Genomic DNA, 23,794 nt, shown 5'->3' with positions numbered 1-23,794 from the left:
ACTCTTCGCTGAGCTAAATTGAAGGAATCTGTTCATTACAATAAATAATACCTTATAATTGATATTGAAGTTCAGTTGCAGTCGGTTTTTCTAATTGTTATTGGAATAGACTAAGCAATGAAATTTTATTTCAGTTTTTATTATTTGAAAAAGTTACTTTACTCTAGTTTGAAGTAATTTTTGTGCCTAAATGATTATTCTGTGGATCATAAAGAATTTTTTGATGTTCCCTGCAGCTTTCTATGTTTATGTAGCTTAACACTAGAACCGCTGAACTTTCCAACCCCACCAAAACCGTGGGATGGGACTTTTTTGTCCCATTTTGACAAAATACGTTGATTCTGTCATGTTTAAGTATAATTGACGGTTTTTTTGTGGTTTGTGCGAACAAAACACGTGTTTAGGTAATGTTTAAAATGTTTTATTAAGTATAACTAGGAATAAAGTAAACTTATTTGAAGCGTGTTGGTTGCAAGCTCAGACCTGCAGACGCACCGGGCAGAGCTGATGCGGCCGGCGCTGCATGAGTAGGCAGCCGGCACAGTGCACAAATTATTCCCTTCTGTGCTTCTAACTGGCAGAATAACGGTATCTGTGCATCTATCCCCTTCGTAATAAACTGTTATTGTTCTAAATACAAAATAAGTGTACAAAAAAAAACTGAAATTGTATGTTTTCCCCATATGGGACAAAAAAGTCCCATCCTGCGGTTCTAGGTAAATCGGTTTTTCTTGTGAACCAAAGATCGTACAATAATTTCAATATAACCACTTGAAAGAGCATAAAAATTGAGTGAAAGTCAGTAAATTTTAAAGGGATGAAACCTCTAGTACATGAATGGCAAGCATTTGCAAAGGGCGATGGGACAAAAAAGTCCCGTCCGCGGTTCTAGTGTTCAGCAGCTGTAGGTCAAGGATAGTTTTGAATGGAGAATTTTCCCCAAAACAAATACAAGGGAACAAGTGGTTCATTGAGGTGTTTTAACAATTTAAAAGCAAACATCTCTTAAGTGATGAATTGAGTATGCTCCCAGGTAGAGACCTTCCAGGCGGAAATAAATACAATAAAAGTATTAAAAAATACAAACTTTTCAAGATGTTAACTTTGTAAGTCTTTGTTTTGTTATGTGTATTGCCTATGCCCAAGGAAATGCCCCCCCCTCTCTTAGAACAGGGGTCTTTAACCTTTTTTAATGCAAGGGCCAAAAATCAGTCTAACATCGTCCAGATAGCTGCAATGCTCCACATCACTTTACCACCACATCAATAAAATATTAAAAAAACATAATTTGAAAGTGCATTAATCTTTATTGGTTAAAAAGTTCAATAAATCAATGCGATTTTTGGCATTGTTTATTTTATGAGTGTGTCATTATTTGGTTCCTAATTCAATATTGGCTATAGCCTCTAGGGGTCGTAAGAAATTTGCCGGCAGGCCACGTGCGGTCCGGGGGCCGTTGGATGAAGTCCCTTGTCTAAGAATAAGAGATTGCGAAGGATGTAGTATAGTAATGCTAAGTGCTAATTTACAAAATGCGCTTTTATAAACTAGTTTAAGATGTGAATTTATGATCTGAAGAACCAAAATCTCCAATAATTTTGGGGTGCAATGGTAACATTTTTATCAGACTTACTGTTTGTGTGACTTTTTATTATTATTATTATTTAGGTATGGCCAAAATGCATGTATTTTTTCTGCATAAGGAAAGCTACCATTTATAGTTTAGTTTCCTGTATTTTTCATTGTATCCTTGATAATTTTTTTGGTGGTTGCGAGTGTTGTCTTTTTTATGTTATTGACAGCTGATAATGAATGTGATAGATTTTTTTATCTGGTATGATAACATTCATCTTTATTAAGAATTACAAATAACTCCATTTGGGCAAAAAATTATTTTTTTCAATTTTATTTCTACATAAATGGAGAAAATTTATTGCACAGTAAAATTATTGAAATATTTTATTCGTTACCTTATTTCTAAAGTGTTTATTCTGTTTATATCACTTCAAATGCTCCATATTTTCGGAAAAAATTGCAATTGATGAAATCTCAGGAAAATTGCTTTATGTATCTTTTTCCTCTTTGATTCAACTAAGTTTCCTTTGATTTTCTCAGTGGCATGTATAATATCCTCATCCTAACTGATCATCCTATTAACTTGTCACATACTTTCTATTTCATTAAAAGTTCTCTAGTATAATGTTATTCTTAAAAGCAATTTTCATTATCGTAAGAATTTTTGTGGATCTTTCATGGGATCATTCTTAAATAAACTTTTTGTGGTGGTATTTACTTCGTGGAAATTGTTTTTATGAAGGGACCAGGAAGCCTTTTCAATTAACTTCAGGAAAAATATAAAATATACTTTACGGATGACTCCAATAATTTTTCCCTTAACTTTGGTCCTATGAAATGCATAGCCTATTTCCAAGCATCCTTCTAACTTTGAGGAACTACAATTTTACTCCCAGACAACTAGATTTTTCCCAGAGTCATGTAGGATTTCATCATTACATACCTAATTGCTGTAAATTGCGTGGCTCTGATCATGAAATCACCTTTATTTGGTGGTAAAGTTTTGAAAATATGTATTAAAAGGCCTCTATAGGTCATTATAGCATCGGCATAGCCCATGTTAAAAAATAATAGGGGTAGGAGCAACTGGACCTTTTTTTGCATGGGTTCATGTTGAAAACAACTCATTTTAGCTCGGTTATGGTTTGCTTGCCTTGTAAATGTCTAACAGTGTGTGATGTGTAACCTTAATAGAGGAAACACATTGCTGTTGTTGTTTTGGATGCTGTTTGGAAGCTCTTACAGATGGGATGAGTCTGTTTTTGTGGTTAATGCTTGACGTAGTTCTAATTTAATTCATACTTATTATGTAGGGTATTGCATGATAACGCTCTGTTTGTGTTGCATGACCATTAATAGGTTGTTGAGCTTGCTTCCATTGATCGCTTGACCAGCCCTGCGGAAAAATTGACCTGTCTTAGAACAACAATGGACTTGATAATGGCAGAAATTAAAGGAGCTATCGTTGATGCTCATAGTGTCTTATCATGTAAGTCTATTTCTTTGTTTTATGCACTTTCAATATCTTCTAACATTTCAAAATAGCATGAATGCCATTGGTTCTTTGGGAGCTAGAATGGGATGCCTAATTATTGTGCCCTAAGTGCTAATTCAAGATTTTGCACAAGCATTCTCTTTCTGTTTAAATTATTTCTGTTCATTTTAATTTTCTTAAATTGATATTAAAGAGAATGTTAGAATCATCAAGCAAAATTATCCACAATGTTGTGAAATGTGCAATTCATAATCAGTGAGGAGCATTCATATCACCTCCATGCATAATGATATTATTCTGATTTGCATTTTTGATTGAAATGCATGATTTAAAAAATCAATGCATATAATATTTAAGGTTTTATCTTCGGGTGATAATTAGTTAATGCTCATCGTCAAACTGATCATCAGCCACTGCCTTGAAGGTTTTAATAGCACAGTGCATGATTATATTTTATTATTATTTGTAATTGGTAGAGAGGAGGTTAAGAATATTGTGGTACATGCAAGTTAAAAGAAATATAAGAGCTGAATTTTGTTTCAGTTCTCTGCTTCAGCTGCCATTATACTCATTCCATAGTTATTCTTTTAAGTGGAATTATAGAAAAATATTTGTGTAGAATATATACTGAGCTTTATTTTTAAATGGGTTTTTGTTGGCATGTATATATATAATTCCCCTTATCATTTCTACAATTTGCATTTCTTCACATTAAGTGATATTTACATGATATAATTGGTTTGGACTAAGTTTTTTTTTCTTGTTTAATAGACTTACTACTTGATTTGAATTTATTTGCAGCTGGAAATGAGTCCTGGACTCCACCAATTCAGCCTGGCTCCTGTGATCTAATACCTCTAATAATGTATGTATTGGTGCAGGCAAAGCCTCTTCACTTGGCATCTAACTTTTTTTATATGGAGAACCTTCAGTGGACTTTGGAGCCTAATAATGTACTAAGGTTAGCTGCTTATAGACTTTATTTTTTAGAACTACATATTACTACTGGGGATTGAGTTGGTGTAGGGGCAAGAGTATTGGCTTCCCTCTCTGTGGGTCTGGGTTAAAATCGTAGTGATGCAGAGATATTTCAGTGATTACCTGAGTGCAATGAGGAGGGCACTTCATGTACAGCCTTCTATCTATCAGATGGTACTTAAAGTTGTGGTACCAATGGCATCTTTTGTTGAAAGCAGACTAATATAGATGCTAGTTTTTACCCTCTCTTACTCATCAGTCCCTATTGCAACAAAGATAATATATCCTTTTATGAAACAAGCTGCTATTTATTTCTCTGTAAAAGCTATACCAGCTTTTATTACTATTTTAACTGTAATATGGAATTCATTTTTTATTCATGATGAATTTATTTGTAATGAATGATTGTTGCTGTTTCAGCCACAGCTTGGCAGCTTTCAAGAATGCAGCACGAGAGCTTTTATCAACAAATGCTAGTGAACTTCTGCCCAAAAGTAAAAAAATAATTAGAGAGCTGAGCTTAGAAGATCTAATTAAGGTATGGTTTATGTGTTGGTCCTCAAATGATACTATGGTCTGTCCTGTAGCCTTCCAGTCAGTAATTCATCATTTTTGGATTCTGACAGTTAAAGTTTCATATTCATGTTCTTTTTGTCCATATTTTTTTTTAACCACGAAAGTCCTTTATAGAAGCACACTTTTATCTTACTCCAGAATTTTGATGAAATTTAGGTGTAGGTATGCTTGTATGAATCAATATGAATTTTGCAGGTGACTGGTGTTGTTGATGGTAGATTTACCCGTGATGGAGACAGAAAGGAAGTTCCTGAAGAGGAGAGAGGAGCTTTTTCTCCTCTCGATCGCCAGTTAGAGCATTTAACGAGTATGATTGAAGCCTCAACTAGAGAACTTGATGCAGAGGAAATGCAAACTCATGAGTTACCTTCACCTACAAACAGCAATTCTGAGTGAGTAATTGGAAGTAAAAACCCATGTTTGTGTTGGAGTAATGTGTATCCGTTAAAAATGAGTGGTGGATAAATCTAATTTCCTGTCATACCTCATCGGTTACCATCTATATTTTAGATGCAGTAACTTTTATAACTCAAACCTCTGACTTGGATCTATACTTACTGTTGCAAAAAGAAGATAGGTAATGCATTTGCCTTCCCTTTGTGCTGAGATCAGGTGTTACTCCTTGGTGGGTTTAGTCGCAGCAAAGTTGTTAAAAGTAGTTGATTATCTTATAGGAACATGATTCCTCATTATGACTTGTTTTGTAATTAAATCTCATTGCTCTGGAGTCCCTGCTGGTTTTTTTTTCCTTTAAAGTTAACCTTTGAGCCAAGAAATTTTAAGTGTAAGGCAACGTATCAAAGTTGCTGGTCATATTTTATGTGGGGTTTTGGCCTTGATCTCAGGAAGGGAAAAATTACGCACAAATATTGAAAGTCTTTGCCTAAAGTTATTTCTCTTTGAACTCACAAAAAATAAATTCAATGAACAAATATAAAGTAATGAGTTTGCATCCAGAAGAGCCAAAATTTCAGATATTACAAATGTCTCAAGAAGGAGAGGAGCCACTGGTGATGACATAGGTGGATAGCGAGGTGCTTTGGTAGCACAGGCCGTACGGCCTGCAATTCGACTCCCATTTATGGCTACATTGTGACTGCCCTGTTAGTGAATGGCTATAAAGTAACTAATTGTCGATAACTGGCCTATGAGAAACTTGTGAACTGCTTTGACTGACTGACCACTGACGACTGACTAGACTCATAGCATCTCCACCATGCCATTATATTGGAAAAGTGAAACTAGGATGTTTTTGACAAAGGGGGAAGGGGAAGGTTAGCTGTTCTGGAAAGTGAAAGGTACAGTTCCAGTTTGACATAGCTGGCTATTCTGAGATGTCGCACAACAACATATTTTTGCATATTTTGTGAAATGGAATTCTTAGATTAACTCTGTCAGCTTAATTCTGGGCTAATTGCTAAATCAAAGGCTTCAAAAATTTCCTTGTGTGTCAGTCTGTCACTTTCTACATTCCCTTAAGAAAATAGGTGCCGCTTTGTGGAAACAGTTATTAGTCCTAATAGGTGTTGTTTAGTAAAAACAAATACTGAACATAGTATGCTCTGAATTGAGAAAGAGTGCCTTGGTGTGAAATTAGGTACCTATATTTATTCAAGTCTGGTTCTTATTGCTTTAAGGCCGAATTCCAATCCAAGTACATACAAAGTTCACCCAAAGTTTGAAAACGTGACATCACTTCTGGGAAATGGCAAAATTTATGTGTCTGGTATACTTCAAAGTTGATAAGAATTTAGCCTAACATTATAATGCTCACCAAATTTTATAGCTGCTTGTTAGTGCATGTATATTTCTACCAACATGTGCTTTGCATTGACATTTCTCGTTGATTTCAGGGGTCTGATTGCTGTATTTCAAAATAATTTTGGAACCTGTTTAAGTAAGCAAGATGAAGACTGAATTATATTCTTGTCTAATGATATATGTGAGGGACACCTCAATATCAGGGGTAATTAGTTGAACATACCATAGTTCATATTTTTGCATTTATTATTTTGAGGAAGAACTTCTTTCTTGCACAGCCCAAGTATTCCTGATGAAGCTAAGTTACAATTCCTTGTTAAATAATCCGTCCATAGTAATTTTTAAACTTAGTAAAAAGTTTTAAAATTTTTCTTGATTGGCATAGGAATCGAAAGTTGGTTCAGTATTGTTATTCTGTCATGATCAGAACTCATGTTTAGTCAAGATATTATTCTACTGAGCAGCTCAACACTACTATCATTGAGGTATATCCCTACCTAAGCTTCTAAGCTTCTGTTTAATGTTTACCTAATGATAAAAAGTCACATGAATTATCATGGTTCTCATGAGCAAAAACTTTCCTTAAATTTTCTAACTGAAATATGTTCTTCAAATTGATCCATAGTTTCACATAAGAGAGTGGATTAAAATATACTAGTACAAAGTACAGTGGAACCTCGTTAAAGCGAGTACGGGCTATAGCGACACCCCCGCTATAACGAGAGATAGCCGATGCACCGTCAATTGACCCTATAATGAGCGTGTTAAAAAATTCGTTTTTACGAGACCCTTTCGGCGTTGGCTCTCGCCATAGCGAGGGTTTCACCGCCGGAAGACTTTCATCAAGACTCCTTAACCTCTGTAATTGCTAGCGATCTGTTAGAAATGAAGTTAATGGAGTGCTCAGTCTTAAATTTATGTGGTAAACTGTCGTTCGATAAATATAATGATTGACGAAACAATGCTTTGCACGATTTTTATTCAGTGCGGTGCTTATAAATTGTTTGAATAGTCAGTCATTATTTGAGTAAGGAAATTTAGTGATGCAAAAAAACATCCCCTTTCGTCTGGATTTATGCTTACGTTTATCGGATAGATGTTTATCTGTCGCCGCACCACTCCTGTTCCTGTATATCTGTTCGCAACAGGTATATTGGCTATTATTTGCTCCACCTCCGGTAAAGCGACAATTCGCTATAGCGAGTGTTTATTAGTGTACCGTGGGGTGTCGTTATATCGAGGTTGCACTGTACATATTTTGATCAACATTTGGAATGAGAGTGGGTAGTTGATTTTTATTTTAAAAATGTCAATCATACTTTGTACATTGATGCTCACTTTTTGAGACTACCTTTTAGTGTACTTGTAGATGATCACTGACATTTGCACTGATATTTTTATACTTATTGTAATATTGAAATGTACAAAATGTGGTTATTCTTGTCATCATGTATATTTACCAGGGATTGCAATTCATTGCGTAGTGAATGTGAAGTACATATATATTTATTAAAATTTTCAAGATATTTGAAGGGTCTGCATAATAAAGTCACGAAAAAAAGGATACCAACTGTTACATATTTTCTTGATTATCTTCTGAATTTTTTTAGTTTCTTCTCAATTGTCGTATGTGATTTTTAAGTTTCTGCAAAACAATGGAGATGCAATCATCTGAGGCTACAAAATGGGAACATATATTTTCTTTACATTAAGCTGCATTTTAAGCAATTATTATGCATCTTCCTCATTATATGTTGTTTTATGACCCTAATCCTTTGCACTATACTGTTGAGATAGCTAAATGTGACAAAAATCTGGTTCTACTCTGTGTTTGTTGTTTGTAAATGTTTTATGTCACTTGTGCTGATATGGCCACAATAGAATTCATTGAGCCACTTTTTCACCATTGGAGTAGATGGTACAGAGTTTCCATAATATTTATGTAGTACTCCCTTAGTTTCGGTGATAGTGTTTTTTGCAAACATTTTTTAATTAGCCCACGAAATTCACAAGTTAGTCTGCTTCCAATGGCTGTCAAATGCTAACCAAATGTTGGAACCAGCTCTAAATTTCACACTTTTTTACTTATAGATGGCAACTAATGGGGGTATTGTTGACCTCCATGGGAAATTCATAAAGTCAAGGACTTATCAAACAACCCTCACACCTTCATTATATTAACAGGTATTCTATAGAATGAGACCAACTGGTATTAACACCAGCAAGAGCAGCTATTAAGGCTATGAAGCCGACACAAAAACTATTCAACTCCATTGCTAGGGTCAAGAAATGGTGTGTGAAAGACAGACTGTAGTTGTGTGCTGCTGGTTGCATAATTTCAGGGTATTTCTATCATTTTCTATCGCAGTAATCTCAAAAGCTAGTGCTCATGATACAGTTAGGCAAAAACATTTTTCCCTTGAAATTCCATTTGCTGTCACACTAAGAAGTTTGAATGCCATCTGGAGGTGACAGTTACCTTGGGATAATGGAATGTTGTTAATCCATTTTTCTTAATTGCTTTCCGGTGTAGATCAACATGATTAGTTAATGTGCAAATTGAATCATTGAAGACATACTAATTATAGTCCATATTCAATGCATGGCGGTGATTTAAAACACGTAGAAACAAATCAAAGTATTTAATAAAATGAGAATTTTTATTAATACTTTGTTGGCTGGATTCCGTAAAAATTTACACATTTTCCAGCCATTACATCATCAGTACTGGGCAGACATGTGGTTACTAAAGTAGCACCTTCTCCTCTCAAAATCATAATCCTAATTATGTATCAGATGATTTGTCTTTGTTAATGGATACATATTTTTGCCTAATTGTTTGTCACATTGCCTGAGTACACATTCAACAACAGGGGACAAAATAGATAACTTCCTTTTGTATTATGAGATAATCTTCAAACACCCTCACGTCTCAGCAGTTTCATCAGTGTTTATTATAACTACAACAGTTGGTTCCGCTGAGTCTTCTTCTGGAGTTTCTAGAATAAGATTTGATCTTTGAGTTGTTGCTTCTGTTGAAGTTGAACTTAACTGGATTTCACTACCGTCTGTGGAAATCAATCTGTATAACTGTCCACCACCAGCCATTACCATGCCAGAAGGCAAGTAAACAGTCTGATAAGAAGGATTTGGTTGTGATACTTGGTTAATTACACTACTTCCCATTGCCGTATTTAAATGAATAACCTGAAAATAAAAATTGATAATAATACATCATAAAATTCACTTCATTGAGGTATGATTCATGAAGTCCAATGGATATAAATGCTTAAGAAATTTTTTAAATCGCTTACAGTGCAACAATAAAAGAATTAACGTTGAACACCAACCAATTGAGATTGAAATTATTCCTCTGATATGTAGTAAAAGATAAATACATATTTATAGCCATAAAGTTGATAAGGACACATTGTACATATAAAAAAAGATGAACAAATTGAAAACGTAGTATGCACTCATGTGCATAGTATCAAAACTGAATATTTTCAATTTTTTTTTATTTTTCCTCAATTCTCAACTAAACATATTAATATTTCTCTGAATTAACATTAGTGCAGAATATGCAACCTTCCCTTACGTGACTGGCTCACTGATGAATATAATGATTAATTTGCTGATTTTAATTTTTCTTTAAACACAGCAGACTCCCAATTATCCGGCTGTAGTTTATCGGTTGCAGATCATCCGTGTATGATTTCAGGGTCCTTCGAACTTTTCTGCAATCTTTATAAAAAATAACATCGGACGCAAAAGCACAAAGATATTTGCATTTTTTAAATACAATGCTACACCGGGCTAATTATTTCCACTAAAATCCTCTCCTTAAAGAGGAATTATTTTATCTACTTGCTGACAAGGAATGTTTCACGTTTACTTGGATGTCTGCTCTATCATTGCAGATGACAATCAGCGGCGGAAAAAAAACTCTTGATTAATTTAAGAAGATTCTTCAACGGTAAATCATTCGTGGTATCAGAGAAATGTTGACTACGATCTTTAATTGTACATTTCGTATCGCAAATGCGCAATTATTGTCGTGGTCTCGCATGCAGTTGAATACGGCCCAAGGGAATCGGAGATTTCGTCGCACTTTGGAATGTTTATGCCATTACCGATCAAGGCCAAACTGGAAAGGAAGAGAATAGTAGAAGTGGAAGTAGAGATAGCATGAGTCATAGCCAGACTCTCGCCTGCGCAGACAATTTGTCATACGTCCCAGTTTACTATAGCCACTACTGCACGATGGTGTAATTGCACGCCCTTTGCCTTCATGGAAGTTCCCTGCTCTTTTCCAAAGCATCGCAGTGTGGGATTGGGCTCGGTGATGAAAGATGCGTGTCCCACATCAGTTGTATCCCGGGCAACTTGTGTGACATGCAACAACTCGGCACAGTGCCTGTCACAGTAGTTTCCGACTTTGTGCAGTGGTTTCGAAGCATTCGTGCAAACCACTTTTCTGACCCCGTGACCTCGCAGCCATGGATGCATGGCTTTCAGAAACCAGGTATTACTTGTAGCAGTAGGAATAGGGCAATCACATTATCACCGCGAAAAAGATCTCAGTCGGGGAGAGAAAGCTCTTAACAATTCTGGAAAGCTACCTTAAGTTATAGTCAATGTGGGTAAGTAGTAATTGATTGTTTGATTTAGGTAAATTATGAAAATGACAGGAAATCAAAGTAAAGTTTGGTTAATCCATGTTTTCCGATTATTCGTGCCGGCTCTCCCCATCATTAGCTCAGATAATCAGGAGTGTACTGGACCTTCCATTCCACAATTGTAGTGGGCAGAATAAATGTAGTCTAAAAATAAAACACTAGAACTGCACAATTAATAAATACTGAAATAATTACATGTGAGTAGTGTAGTAAAATATATCGACTCAAAACTAAATTGAGTTGCAGTTCAATGGTCATTACCAAGACATGAATTTCACTTACAGAACTAGAAGTGGTAGGCAATGCTTGGCCCTCAACAGTGCCAACAACAATAGTGGCTGTATGATTTTGTGCACCATTTGTATTAATTTCTTCAACAGTTGCAGAATCGCAGGTTTCCATTTCCTCCCCTTCCGATACTTTTGCTTTTGTGGATTTCAATTTCTTCTTTGGCTCATCTAATTTTACAGGGATGTTCTGAAAATTTAAATCATCTATTCAACATACAATGTTAAAAACTTTCAAATTGTGATTATTATGCACATTTTTAGATTTATTCATTTCATGCCCATTGAAATCCTTGTTTCTCAGAGCTTATTAGTATCCCCACCATTTTCCCCACACCACACCAACAATCCACATCTCAAAAACCTCCCTGAAGTACATACTCATCACATTTTCTTTCTTGTAAGTTGAGCAAGTTTAATTCGCATGAAAGTCTACTTTGAAACAATCACTCTGAAATCTATCACTTCTGATTATACCCTAGCTTACACGTTTTTAGAGAGATTTTTGAAACATTAGAAAAGGAGGTACATACTCGTTAATGGTGGTACATAATTGTCCTACAATGGTACATTTCATTCAACTTTTTATGCAGTTAGAAAATAGACATGCTTGTAGTATGTAAAATGTAATACATAGTAAGACATTTGCTTTTCAAATTTTTAAATGCAACCCTCTTGTTAAGAAGTATATGAGTTATTCAGGCAAGGTGGCAGTATATAAAAGTACATACTAACATCTTTCCCTTCGGAAGTATCATAATGGAGAGATAGGAAGAAATTAAAGACACTAACCTTACTGTAGTAAGAATGCTCAGGAGTCAAAATTCGATTGATTCGCCTCTGGCGTGCATGATATTGTTCTAATATTAACTTCTTCTTTTTCTCTTCTTCTTTAGCCTGCGAAAAAAAATGTATGTTTAAGACCCGCAGCGATCAGCGACAGCGCAGCGATGCTGAAAGATAGCAAATTTTATTTCACCTGCAGTTCTTCCAAAGTGATTTTCCGTCCAACTTTGGCTGAAAAAGACTTCAAATATTCCTCAGTAACTCGCTGGCCTTTCCTGACCCAATCATCATCATTAGACTCCAGTTCAGATGAATTCTCTCCTTCTTGTTCAATTTTCACCTCCGCAGATTTCTTAGAGGCATTTTGTTTTTTTCGTGTCAGGTTTGTAGCAAGCTTGTGTTTTCGAAATGAAAAATCTGGCATATGATGAACGGCTCTAACATGCTTGCTCATATTCCCTTGTGTGTTGCATGCATACATGCAGAAAGGACAAGCAAAAGGTCGCTCATTAGTGTGGATGATTCGATGTCGCAGCAAATGATGCTTAGTTTGAAACACCTGGAAGAGATAATAGCAGACAATTTAGAAAATCAATGAAGGAGACCAATGAGGAAGGGTAATTCCTAGTTTTCCATGAGAGATTCAGATGGGGTTTGGGACAATTATCTTTTAGTTGGAACAGAATATTTAATGCAGATATTATAGCCCTTGTCCACAGGCCATGTCATACAAAATGCACTCCAAAAAAAACTATCAAAATAAACCTCAAGAGTTACAAAACCTGTGCATGGACCTGAACATGGAAGTGACTTCAGTATTACAAATATCTGAAGTGATCAGTCATTTTCTTATATATTTGCAGAAAATTTTACCATTGCTATCAAGGTAATCTTCAGAATTTCACTGGTTAGTGACCTCATGTCTTGTACTCAAAAATCTAAAAATGGCATGGACATGGCCTTCATAGTTAACTTGAAATAAAATTCGAGGAATCAAGCGAGATGGAGTGGAATTGATTCATAATGAAACTTGACTTGCAATTTTCCACAAAAATAAATTTAATTCGACTCGAGTTTCGATGTTACTACATCATTTTCAAGGTACAAATGGTGGTATGTGCAGTTAATTTATGCATATATAGGAGGCGGGAGTGGGAGAACTGAGGGTAGAGAGAGGAGAAATGGGATGGAAAATCCTAAAGGAGGTGGCTGGAATGGGTAGAAGTGGAAAGCGTGGGGGGGAGGAAGGGGAGAGTGGAAAAACCAGACGAGGTAAAAAGGTTGGAAATTAAAGGGTTTTTTCAGGGTTAACAAACTTTGGACATAGAAATGAAAGCATTTAGGTAAATACACGTGGCGGTCTTCTTATCTTCGGGTATTGTTTCCGAGAGCCATCGGTGAATGGTGTGGACGTTTCCTGACCCGGGAGACGACGGCCATATATTTACATGTGAGATTTTGCTAGCCAGGAGAACGAAAGCCGTATATACGTTTTCTAGCTCTCCCCCTTTTAAGATGGTCGCGGGTTTACGACGTCGTTGTTTCGGGACCCAACCCTGCAGGATTTAGGATTTACCCTCGGAATCTGGGAGCAGGTACCCAGGCCCCTCATCCTTTATAAACCCTCTTAGGGGTACGGGACAGTGGTCATTCAATTGTCTATCCAGTCAGGTTTCGAAATAAATATTTGTTCATTTCTCTAGAAAAATAAACTAAGAATTGAATTATTTGTCTTTTATTTTTATTTATTTTTATTTTATTCTCAAACCACCGGATACAGCTCTTATTGGCCATTTTACACCGGGGTGTTCAACAAATGTAACAAGTAAACGTACACAAACGACCATGCCCTGGACCGGGGAAACCTACCCAGGCGGGACTCGAACCCGCGACCTCTTGTTTGGCAGGCGAGAACGTTACCCCTACGCCACCGAGGCGGGCATTTACAATTTTTATACAAAATTCTACGATAAATATTAACTTAATCTCGAGTTATGTATAAACATCAACATGGAAATTGTTGCTGCATTAAATGCGTTAATAATGGCCTTAGAACTTCGTTTAAAATTTGACAATGTTCAGATAAAAATGAGGAATTCAATTCAACGTCTGCAATTTACGTGAAAGCAACAATTATCCATTTGCTAAATACATATAAGCAATACATAAGTTGACCGCGAACCAATGCCGCAGGTATGGTCGTAAACCCGGAAAGGAGGGAGACAATTACTCTCGGAGTCCCACATAATGCAAAGTTCCTGCGTGGAGGGGTCGAAAAAGGTTCAGGGAGACCCTTCTTAACAATTGCCCTCCAAAAATGCTCCATACCACGAGAAAGAAGAGTCTCTTGGGGCTCAGTACAGCAGTCATGCTAAGACGAAAACTCCACCGTCTCGAAAGGGTTAACAAAGTTTTTATCCCAACTCAAACTCACCTTACTACATTTATCACAAGGAAAACTGCGAGGTGCATGCACACTATTAATGTGCACTGTTAGACGAGCTGGGCAAGCAAATGATGAAGGACAGAGTTTGCACTGGAATGGGCGTTCACCAGTGTGTGCTCGCATGTGCTCCAAAAATGCACTCCTTTGCTTCACGTGCGCATTGCACACTGGGCACACATGATTATCAAACTCTCCCCTGTGAACCATTCGAATATGTACCCGTAAATTGTTGGCTCGAAAAGTCTGGAACCCACACTACAAAAAGAGAAAGAAAAAAGAATGAGAATTCACGCATGAAAAAAATGAAGCTCCTACTCAGTGGCGCCGACTCCATGGGGCCCGAGCCCCCCCAAAAATTCGTTACAGATGTGAGGAAAAAATGTGTCAGGCTTGTCGATTCTCCCCTGAGTGTCCAGATATCCATGCTGACAATGCTCAGATAAAAATGAGGGGGGCCCAAGAAAATGTAATCTATGTGAGGGATTTTATGTAATGGGAACATTTAAGAACATAATTCTCACACTACTTTGTTCACAATTTCCTTAAATATGTCTATGCATTGTTAAATTCTAGTAGTTCAGCAAGGAGTAAGGGTTGAATTCGAGTCATCAGGGTTCTAATGTTGATCACATGGCTCTTCTAAAATGCTTAGAAAACTTAAAATTCACTACTTACAAAATTTACTGGGGCAAGGTCCCCGGTTTGGGCCCCCCCAATATTTTTTGTAAGTCGGCACCCCTGCTCCTACTTTAATGCTACAATTAGGGTAGAATAAAATCACATGGATCGTCAAGGCCACCAATATTTCACATTCATAGTATTTTATACCAATTTTTTTGTTCCTTAAAATCATTTTTTACAATTCTTTAAACCAATTAAAAAAAAGTATTCATGTACATATTTGGAAAATAACAGACCAAGAAGAAATTTATACAAAATGACAAGTTATTGCAACACCTTATATCATCAATTAAAATCTACAACAGGATAAACTGCAGAAAAAGGAAGAGAAAAAATAATCTACTAACCTCTTCACAAACATATTTATCCTTTCTTTCATGAATACTTTTCACATGCTCCCTCAGGGTAGAATCTTTAGCAAAAGCTTTTCCACAGTATTCACAAACATGATTACGTTCTCCAGTATGAACAGTCATGTGACGTGTCTTATCAATTTTTGTGTAGGCCCGATAGTCACATAATTCACATGGGAAGTCACGCTGACCTCGATGACGTTTTATGTGGACATCTGAAAAATGAATCATCATGTTCCCATTCCAACTACTTCAAAAGGGTTAAGGAGTATTGTCAACAAGGAAAAGAAAAGAAAATGAAGAGGTGTTTCAAGCTTTCCTGTTGGGTTATGCTCTTGATGGTATCGTGGGTAACTTCCAGGTCAGTTGATCAGGGAAGTTAACCAAGAGACCTTCATGAGAATGAAGAGATATATCAAAGAAGAATATCCAACAAGGAAATATTGGTTGAAATATATACCTATTTTTTCCAAGACCGGTTCATTAACCAGAGCATGGAGAGCTGACCACCACACTAATAAGTGCTATGTATTCATAAACCATTTTAGCATGAAATATAAGTGGGTAAAAAAATTAAACAAGACCTAAAATTCCAAGGGCAAGGTAGGCAAGCCAACTTAACGGCTAATTAAGCCACAAGCTACTCATCATTGCAACAATATTGGAATAAAATGGTGGACAGAATAGACCAACACATTCAAAGTGAGATTTATTAGACAGAAAGTGAGACAATAGGGTGCCATGCAACCTGTTCACAATTGATAACAAGATTTCCTATTAGCTTGATGAATTGATTTCTACAACGGAGATTACCTCTTTGCACTCTGAAGTTATATATTTCTAACTTTGGAAGAATGTAGGATATTGGCCCAAGAAAATGTAATCTATGTGAGGGGTTTTATGTAATGGGAACATTTAAGAACATAATTCTCACACTACTTTGTTCACAATTTCCTTAAATATGTCTATGCATTGTTAAATTCTAGTAGTTCAGCAATCACTAATATCTAACCCTAGTAAAATCAACTGATTTGGGCGTTACTTGGTGGAACGATGTAATATTCATGGTGAAACAAAACACAGTACTATTCCACAAAAATAAAAGTTTGTGGAATAGTACTGTGTTTTGTTTCACCATGAATCTAACCCTAGAATAGGAAACAGTAGAAATAATAAATTAAATGCTATATGTATCAGTTATTTTTAGGATTTTCAAACAGGAAAATTTATATCCACACCACTGCCTTGAGTACTTTTTAATTGTTTCATTAAATTTCAGTGCTTCAGTATCTATCACAATTGTGATTCTAGGGACACTGACAGAGGGTAAAAGGTGGATAGAGTACTTATTTTAAGTAGCTTTAGACAGCAAAAATTGTGGCAACAGGATAAATGATCAAAATATGTTGTACTTAATTCATTACCAGACTAGTTTTTAATAATTATATGGTAAAATACATCCAGTGTAAGCTTTCCAATACACTATAATCTCTACTTCCAGATAGCAAATTGGAACATTTATTGGATATACAGATTGATAACAAATGTAGATACTTACTGAGCCCAGATGAGTGTGGGAAAGCTTTACCACACTCTGGACAAGCATATGGCTTAAAACCAGAGTGTTTTCTCCTGTGTATCTCTAATTGTGAGGGGCGATTTGTTTCAAAATTACAATCCTGCATGGGAGAAAGAAAATATTTTAGACACAAGGTGACATAGTAGTACACATAGGTACACAACTAGCCAATAAAGAAATCATACTTTGCAAAATAGCTTTCCATGTCTGCCTTGCTTGGACGGTCTCCCACGACGCTTAGGAGGTCTGGAATCTTCATCTGGAAATATCACATGGAAAAAATAAGGGTTAAATCCAGAGGCCTAGCCAGGAATTTCGTTCAGGAGGGGTCCAAAACCAGAGGGAAATTTTTTGAAAAACAGTGCATAATGGGTTTAAAACTAAATTTTAACACTTTTCATTATTGAAAAAACTTCATTTGTTAAACAAATATTTTGTAAATTCGTGACTATTATATATTTTGTTTTCTTTTATGAAGAAAAATTGTGTTTTTATTTTTCAGGGGGGGGGGTCTAGACCCCTCACTAACTACACCACTGGCTAAATCCTTATCCAGGTAATGGCACTCATAAATGAGCTAAGGGCCGTATTCTTAGTCGACCCTACATATCCGTCCCTACATAACAAAAGGCCCCTACATGCGTTTCTCAGTCGACCCTACATAAGTGGTGGGGGGTAATTCTGTCGTCAAGTTCTCTGAAATGACGTAGCTGATGGCGCAGCGCCAATTTTCCACTCTGGTGGCGTACTGGGAACTAACTATGAAACTAAGAAAAGACGTCCGATAATTTTCGGGCGTATTGTTAGGGTAACGGCTCAAGGTAAATAAACAATAGTGTCGTCCGCCAGGTCGTGTCGGTACCTTAATTATCGCTACAAATACTCTCATATCGAGCCAAATGTAGAACCTTATTGTCTTTAAATTACTTCAAAAGCGGTCTGTACAAGATAGTAATAAGTACGGAGCAAATATGAGCATTGACGTGGAAACTTACGTTGCATCATCAAGGTTCGTCATTCGCTTTCACCTTCCGTAGTTAAGTTTATTATGTGGCAAATAGTGGCATGAAAATACGTTTTCTATGGTTATACGTAAACGATGTATTAGTTTCCCAAAAGTATACCAAGTGCCAAACGTGAAAAATATTATTATATATTCGTAGAAACAAGGTGATGTATACTGCTATATTGTTCTCATTAGTTCAGTCAATTTTATAATTTATTTAACTTGGTGGTTATAAAGTGGTAGCATTATTACATTTCCGCTGTGTTACTGTACATTTTAAAATGGTTTGTGTGAGCTCGTCTCCCTCAATATCCATTGTAACGTAGATTCTTTAATCGAAGTGATCAGCACACGATATTTGGCCGCCATGTTTTTGTAGGGTGTAGGGCTGGTTCGGGTACCCTACATCAAGTAGGGCCCGTTTAGTTCCAAAAGCGGCCATATGTAGGGCTTGATGTGGCGCATGTAGGGCGAGATCGGTTTATGTTGGGGCTGATGACGTATCCAGGGTCGGTTGACCCTACAGGGTCGACTAAGAATACGGCCCTTAATTTTTAAGCAAACTTACACCATTTCATATAGTTTAACATTTCATGTAAACTATGGCCAGGGATTCATGGGAGGAGACTGCATTGGATTCCCAGATCCATGAGAAAACTGGGCAAACTAGCAATCAAAGTGAAGGTAGAGAAAATGATGGTGATTCAAACCTAGAGAGAAACCCTCTGAAGAGAAATTTACTTCCCTCAAAGTATTCACCCAAACATCAGACAATATCCATCGGATATCTAAATAAGGTTGATTTATCCAAAACACGTTGTTATTACACGGTGGATATTTTGACAATACTACCGTATTTGTAACATCCATGATGAGTTGTAAAAATAACATTACATGGATATCCAAGTTGTAATATCCGTGTCATTACAAAATTGTTATTCCAAACGGTATCCATAGGTAGCGTATGTTCTGTATAGAATTGAATAGCACAAATGTTTTGTATGTATTTCTGGGGATTACCAAAATCCTTAATGAGCACACCCATTATCTACTCATTAGATGTTGTGAAGATGTCTATGAGATGATGTAATATGGACCTGTAATATCCACTGTTGGACGTTTATCCGATGTTGTTTGGCGGGTCCTTTGGATATTTGACAGATATTCATACAATTTTTAATTGGATTAACATGGATATTGTACGGTTGTCACATGCTTAACACTGACAATGTTGCCTGGATGTTGTTGGGATATTGATCACCGCTTGGGCAATAACTTATGGTGATACAACAATGACAAAATACTAAAAAAAATACTGCAAATTCAAGATTCATTAGAGAAAGCTTTCAATAAAACATCGCAACTTACAGAGGTAATTGATATTTCTTAACATTGATAGGTACTACAGCAATTAATAGATGCAGATGAAATTTCCATCAGTGAATCTTCATGGCATAATACTGAATGGAACTCTTGTTTCACTACCTCAGAATGTGAATCACGATTAAAAAGGTGCACAAAAATAAAAATAAAAGCATTTGGGCCAAATGGAGACATTTTTTAGGCTAGGACAAGGTTGCTGTGTTACTCTTACAATCAACATTAGCTCGCCCCATAACATGAGAAATGGAATCAGAACTTAATCATTCCATTGAGTGGAATTAATACTTGTAACATAAAATCACCAAATTAAATAAAAAGAGATCAGGCAGGCACATTTGAGTAGCTACGTACCATCTGTAGTAGTATCTTTGTCATCCACTGCTCCAGATTTAGATTCACTATTTTCTGTGATATCCTCACATTCCTCAGATTCACTTTTCTTTCCTTCTTGAGGTGATGGATCATCAACATCTTGCTCTGCATCACTATCTAAACTTTCTAAGTTAATTACATAATCTGATAGACGTGCAACTTTTCTAAACTTCCGAGCCTCTTTGTCTGAGGTGGCTGAATGACCTTCTTGCATCCTCTTCTCATCCACACTTTCATCTTCCACCAAAGTGACTTCAACCAAACTTGAAGCCAAACCATATCGCCTAGATTTTTTTCGAGACAAAATAGGTTCCTGGATAGCAACAACACGACTACCAGGTACGATCTGATCACTTAATAAAAGTTTTTTTATGGTAACATTGGTTTCTTTGGGAGCACAAACAGAACCCTCTTCATTCTTAACAGCAACTTCTTCCTTATGAATAATGTCTTCCTCCTCAACAATGTCTTCTGCCTTTAAGAGAGTCTCAGATCCATCTGAAAATGCACCAAACAAAGTATATTACCGACTTTTTCATTGAATATAAGTGCAAGAATAAGATTATGTGGATCCAAAAAATTGAGAAATTACCCTAACAACACTCACTAATAACTGACTCATATATAATGCTAATATAATCTAACTGAAAGTGGATGAGGTGATAGTTAACAGTTAGCAAGGGATTTCAATGGAAATGTGTACTCAATATTACACTTTCTTGTTGCTGTAGAAGCATGAAAGTGCTCTCATCACCTTAAAAGCAGTTCCCAAGAGAGCATACCGAGCAGTCAATAAGCCTCCATGCTCACCAACAATATCAGTACCTAGTATGTATTAATTTTCTACGAAAAATACTAAATATAATGACCAATTAAGAAAAATTATGGATTGGGAGGGTTAAAACCCATAGTATATCAAAACTTGTATTCAGCAATGTAGCCTTATGCGTACCACCTGGCGCAGAGAAATCGAAGAACTCAAAATAGCCTGAAAAAGTTGTTGAATGTTTGGAAATTTTATCTTAAATTCTTATCTCTGTAGCGTTGGAAATTTAACTCAGCAACAATTTTCAATAATTACTCCCACCAAACTTTGTCCTTTCTGTTTAAAACTTTAATTAAGTCAAATCCAAATTTTTCCCACAGTGTGGTGAAATGTCTCCACTACAATGTTGAAATGTTTTCTTCAATCCATCTCATGAGTTACAGAGGGACTTTTGGTGAAGTATTTCACTTGATACACTTCAAAAGTCGCCAACAAGTAGTCACACACTGAAAGTTCTGGCCATTGCTTATAATGATTCCTAAAATGATTTGATGTCATTATTTATGCCATTCATTGCTGTTTAAATTTTAGATGACCCCATCCTATTAAAAGGAGATACATTTCAAATGATTACAGCGTGACAGAAATTAGTAAGCACCCATCCCCCAACAATAACACTTTGCAATTCGCCCTGTAACTATTTTAATAAGAAAAGAATCTTGGTGAATCTGATGATATTTGCTCAAAATTCAATGTTTCCTAAAATTATAGAAAGTCTGTTAGGCATTTTATACACATGTCTATTCATAAACTCACACTTATACTGATAGAAAATAAGGAAATTGAGTTATGACTGCCAAATTCCAGGTTCTCCAGCTGCATTTGTTGTTTGTGATTGACAGTAGTTTTGAAAGCCATCCTGTTTCATCTTTAGGTTGAAGGTGAGAAGTCTTGAATTTTTGCTGTCTAATTTAGCACTGGCCTTCTTTCTGCTGAGTGCTGATTGGTCAGCGATGGGATGGACTACATAAGGAGGCAAAAAATCAAGACTTCTCGCCTTCGACGTGGAGATGAAAGCAAGATGACTTCCGAAACTGCTGTCAATCACAAACGACAAATATGGCAATCTGAATGAGTATCACCACAGAAACCGAAGCAAGAAGGAAATTGAGTGCATATTGGGATCTTGCAGTGCTTTTGTCCAAAATCGATTTGAGTATTGTGTTTATTGGGCCCACAAGTAGAAGAGCCTCCACAAGAAAATAATCTCTTAACATTCAAGCCAATGATATAATTAAGTGACGCATTTTGATTAAATTCGGACTTGGAAGTCTTTTAACTCCATGAGATTCTGTTTCAGACGCTGAATCTATAAACTCTCCAGCTTTATTACCCAGCAAGCCTGTAGGGGTTGAAAACGAAATTTGGGAAATGAAGTCTCGATTGATGAGCTAAATAAATCCCTAGGGGACTGCATAATGTTGGAAAGGGAAAGGAAACCTCACGAAGTCATTTGAATGCTGAGAGGTATTGTTTTTCCTTCTTTTTCCCATGCTTCCCAGTTACTAATCTGCAGAGGCTGCTAATGGTCCAGTTCCCTTCCCTGGGCTTCAGATATATATCAAGAATTTTTGCCGGGAATGTCCTAATAATGCAACCCATGCGACCGTATGCAAACATTCCGTCCCACTAAGCCACCGCATTTTCCATGTATCTTCTCCACATCAGCGCCTATGGTTACATCAACAATCCTCCATCTACATGGCTGTATCGATCGTTGGCTATGTCTGCAATCTACATTCATGAGCAATCTAAACTGCCGATACAGCCGTAAAAAAATTAGTAGAAACTAGGACACTTATGTCTAGGAGGTTTTAAGGTTTATTTAAGAAATTGTAACACCAGAAATCAAAATGAAACCGTTCGTTCAGGGAGGGCCCTGAAAGGAATCGACTTTTCCCGACAGCACTTCGTCTATAAATAAAGAAGTGTCATATTTAATGCCCTCAAATTAGGTTCTAATATTTAAAAGAGCTAGTTAACGTAAAATGAGACGGGCCAAATCGAGAACTACAATTCCTTCCCATCTTCGATCATACCACACACTTTTTCGGTTAGGTACACGGATTATGAGCATTCGAAAATGATACCCAAGCATATTTACGATAAAAAATTTTCGAGTTATGAAAAACATTCATATCATCTTATGAGAAATTTTACTTACCGACGATCTTGTCATCTTTGGCTGGAGATGGTTTTAACTGTTCTTGAATTTTGCTAAGAGCAGCTTGCTTCAAATCATCAGGCAAATCTTTTAACTTTTTCAACAATAGCTCAACCTGATAGTAAATATTAGAAAAAAATGTGACATAAACATTGTCCACAGCGAGGTTCTCATACTCAATAATAACTCTTCAATCTAACTGAAGGACGCACACCTATGGTATTCCTTCCAGTGCATAATTTTAGAGTGCATGCATCTAATTTAAAGGTAAATCTTACCTCATCAAGTACTTCGGCTTTTTCGTTCGATTCCATGATAAGTTATGAAATTATTAACGTACAAATACAGCGAAATGGCTGACATGGATTACGCACCACGATGCTCATTTGTTGACACATGTTGTGCAATCCTCGAGGGCGGTAAATTTTCAGTTTTCAGAGGTGAGTGTTATGCAATGAAATGTAGTCTGTTCGGGTATGGGTATTTAGCTCGGGGAAAGTAAATTATCAGTCCTTTGTAGATTATGAGTATAAGTTCGTTTTACATTGAGTGAAGACATGAGAGACAGGTTGTGCCATGTGGCGTTCTATTCATATAATCTTTGTTCTATTCTTTCCTCTGGGTCAATGTGGATTGATGCATTTAATTCTGTACCAACCTTCTGTCCGACGACTTTCACCCATTAATGTAATATTTATACGTTTAAAATGACGCCTTGATTTATTTAGTGTACATTTGTCTTTGTCATTCATTCATAAGGCCTTGAAGGCTATGAATTTATGTGCGAAAACATCGAAAGATATTCCCGTTTAGTTGTTATCGATGTTTCACTAAATCTTAGGAAACT

General features: G+C 36.3%; 2 protein-coding genes across 4 annotated transcripts in view; one reads left to right on the top strand and one right to left on the bottom strand.

Moving 5' to 3' along the window:
* The window catches only part of LOC124155827, a 34,024-nt gene extending 27,077 nt beyond the window's left edge, over nt 1–6,947 (top strand). For all 3 annotated transcript variants that reach the window (XM_046529957.1, XM_046529956.1, XM_046529955.1), the window contains exons 8-12: nt 2,935–3,064; nt 3,872–4,031; nt 4,469–4,586; nt 4,820–5,016; nt 6,478–6,947. In XM_046529957.1, coding sequence (XP_046385913.1) covers nt 2,935–3,064; nt 3,872–4,031; nt 4,469–4,586; nt 4,820–5,016; nt 6,478–6,541 — 669 coding nt within the window. In that variant the 3' untranslated portion in view covers nt 6,542–6,947. The remainder of the gene's footprint in view (nt 1–2,934; nt 3,065–3,871; nt 4,032–4,468; nt 4,587–4,819; nt 5,017–6,477) is intronic.
* Nucleotides 6,948–7,653: 706 nt separating this feature from the next.
* LOC124155825 (zinc finger protein 37-like) lies at nt 7,654–23,333 on the bottom strand. The gene is made up of 11 exons (XM_046529953.1): nt 23,226–23,333; nt 22,948–23,062; nt 19,937–20,455; nt 17,382–17,455; nt 17,176–17,296; nt 15,612–15,832; nt 14,572–14,838; nt 12,331–12,696; nt 12,144–12,248; nt 11,347–11,541; nt 7,654–9,592 (listed from the first exon to the last, which is right to left on the bottom strand). Exons 1-11 carry the CDS (start codon nt 23,259–23,261, stop codon nt 9,311–9,313), a joined length of 2,301 nt encoding a protein of 766 aa, XP_046385909.1. The 5' UTR covers nt 23,262–23,333; the 3' UTR covers nt 7,654–9,310.
* Between the last annotated feature and the right edge of the window lie 461 nt (nt 23,334–23,794).

This window comes from Ischnura elegans, chromosome 3 (genome assembly GCF_921293095.1).
Source record: "Ischnura elegans chromosome 3, ioIscEleg1.1, whole genome shotgun sequence".
Lineage (NCBI taxonomy): Eukaryota > Metazoa > Arthropoda > Insecta > Odonata > Coenagrionidae > Ischnura > Ischnura elegans.
The sequence above is the reverse complement of the archived record's forward strand: the minus strand, read 5'-3'. Positions and strand labels throughout refer to the sequence as shown.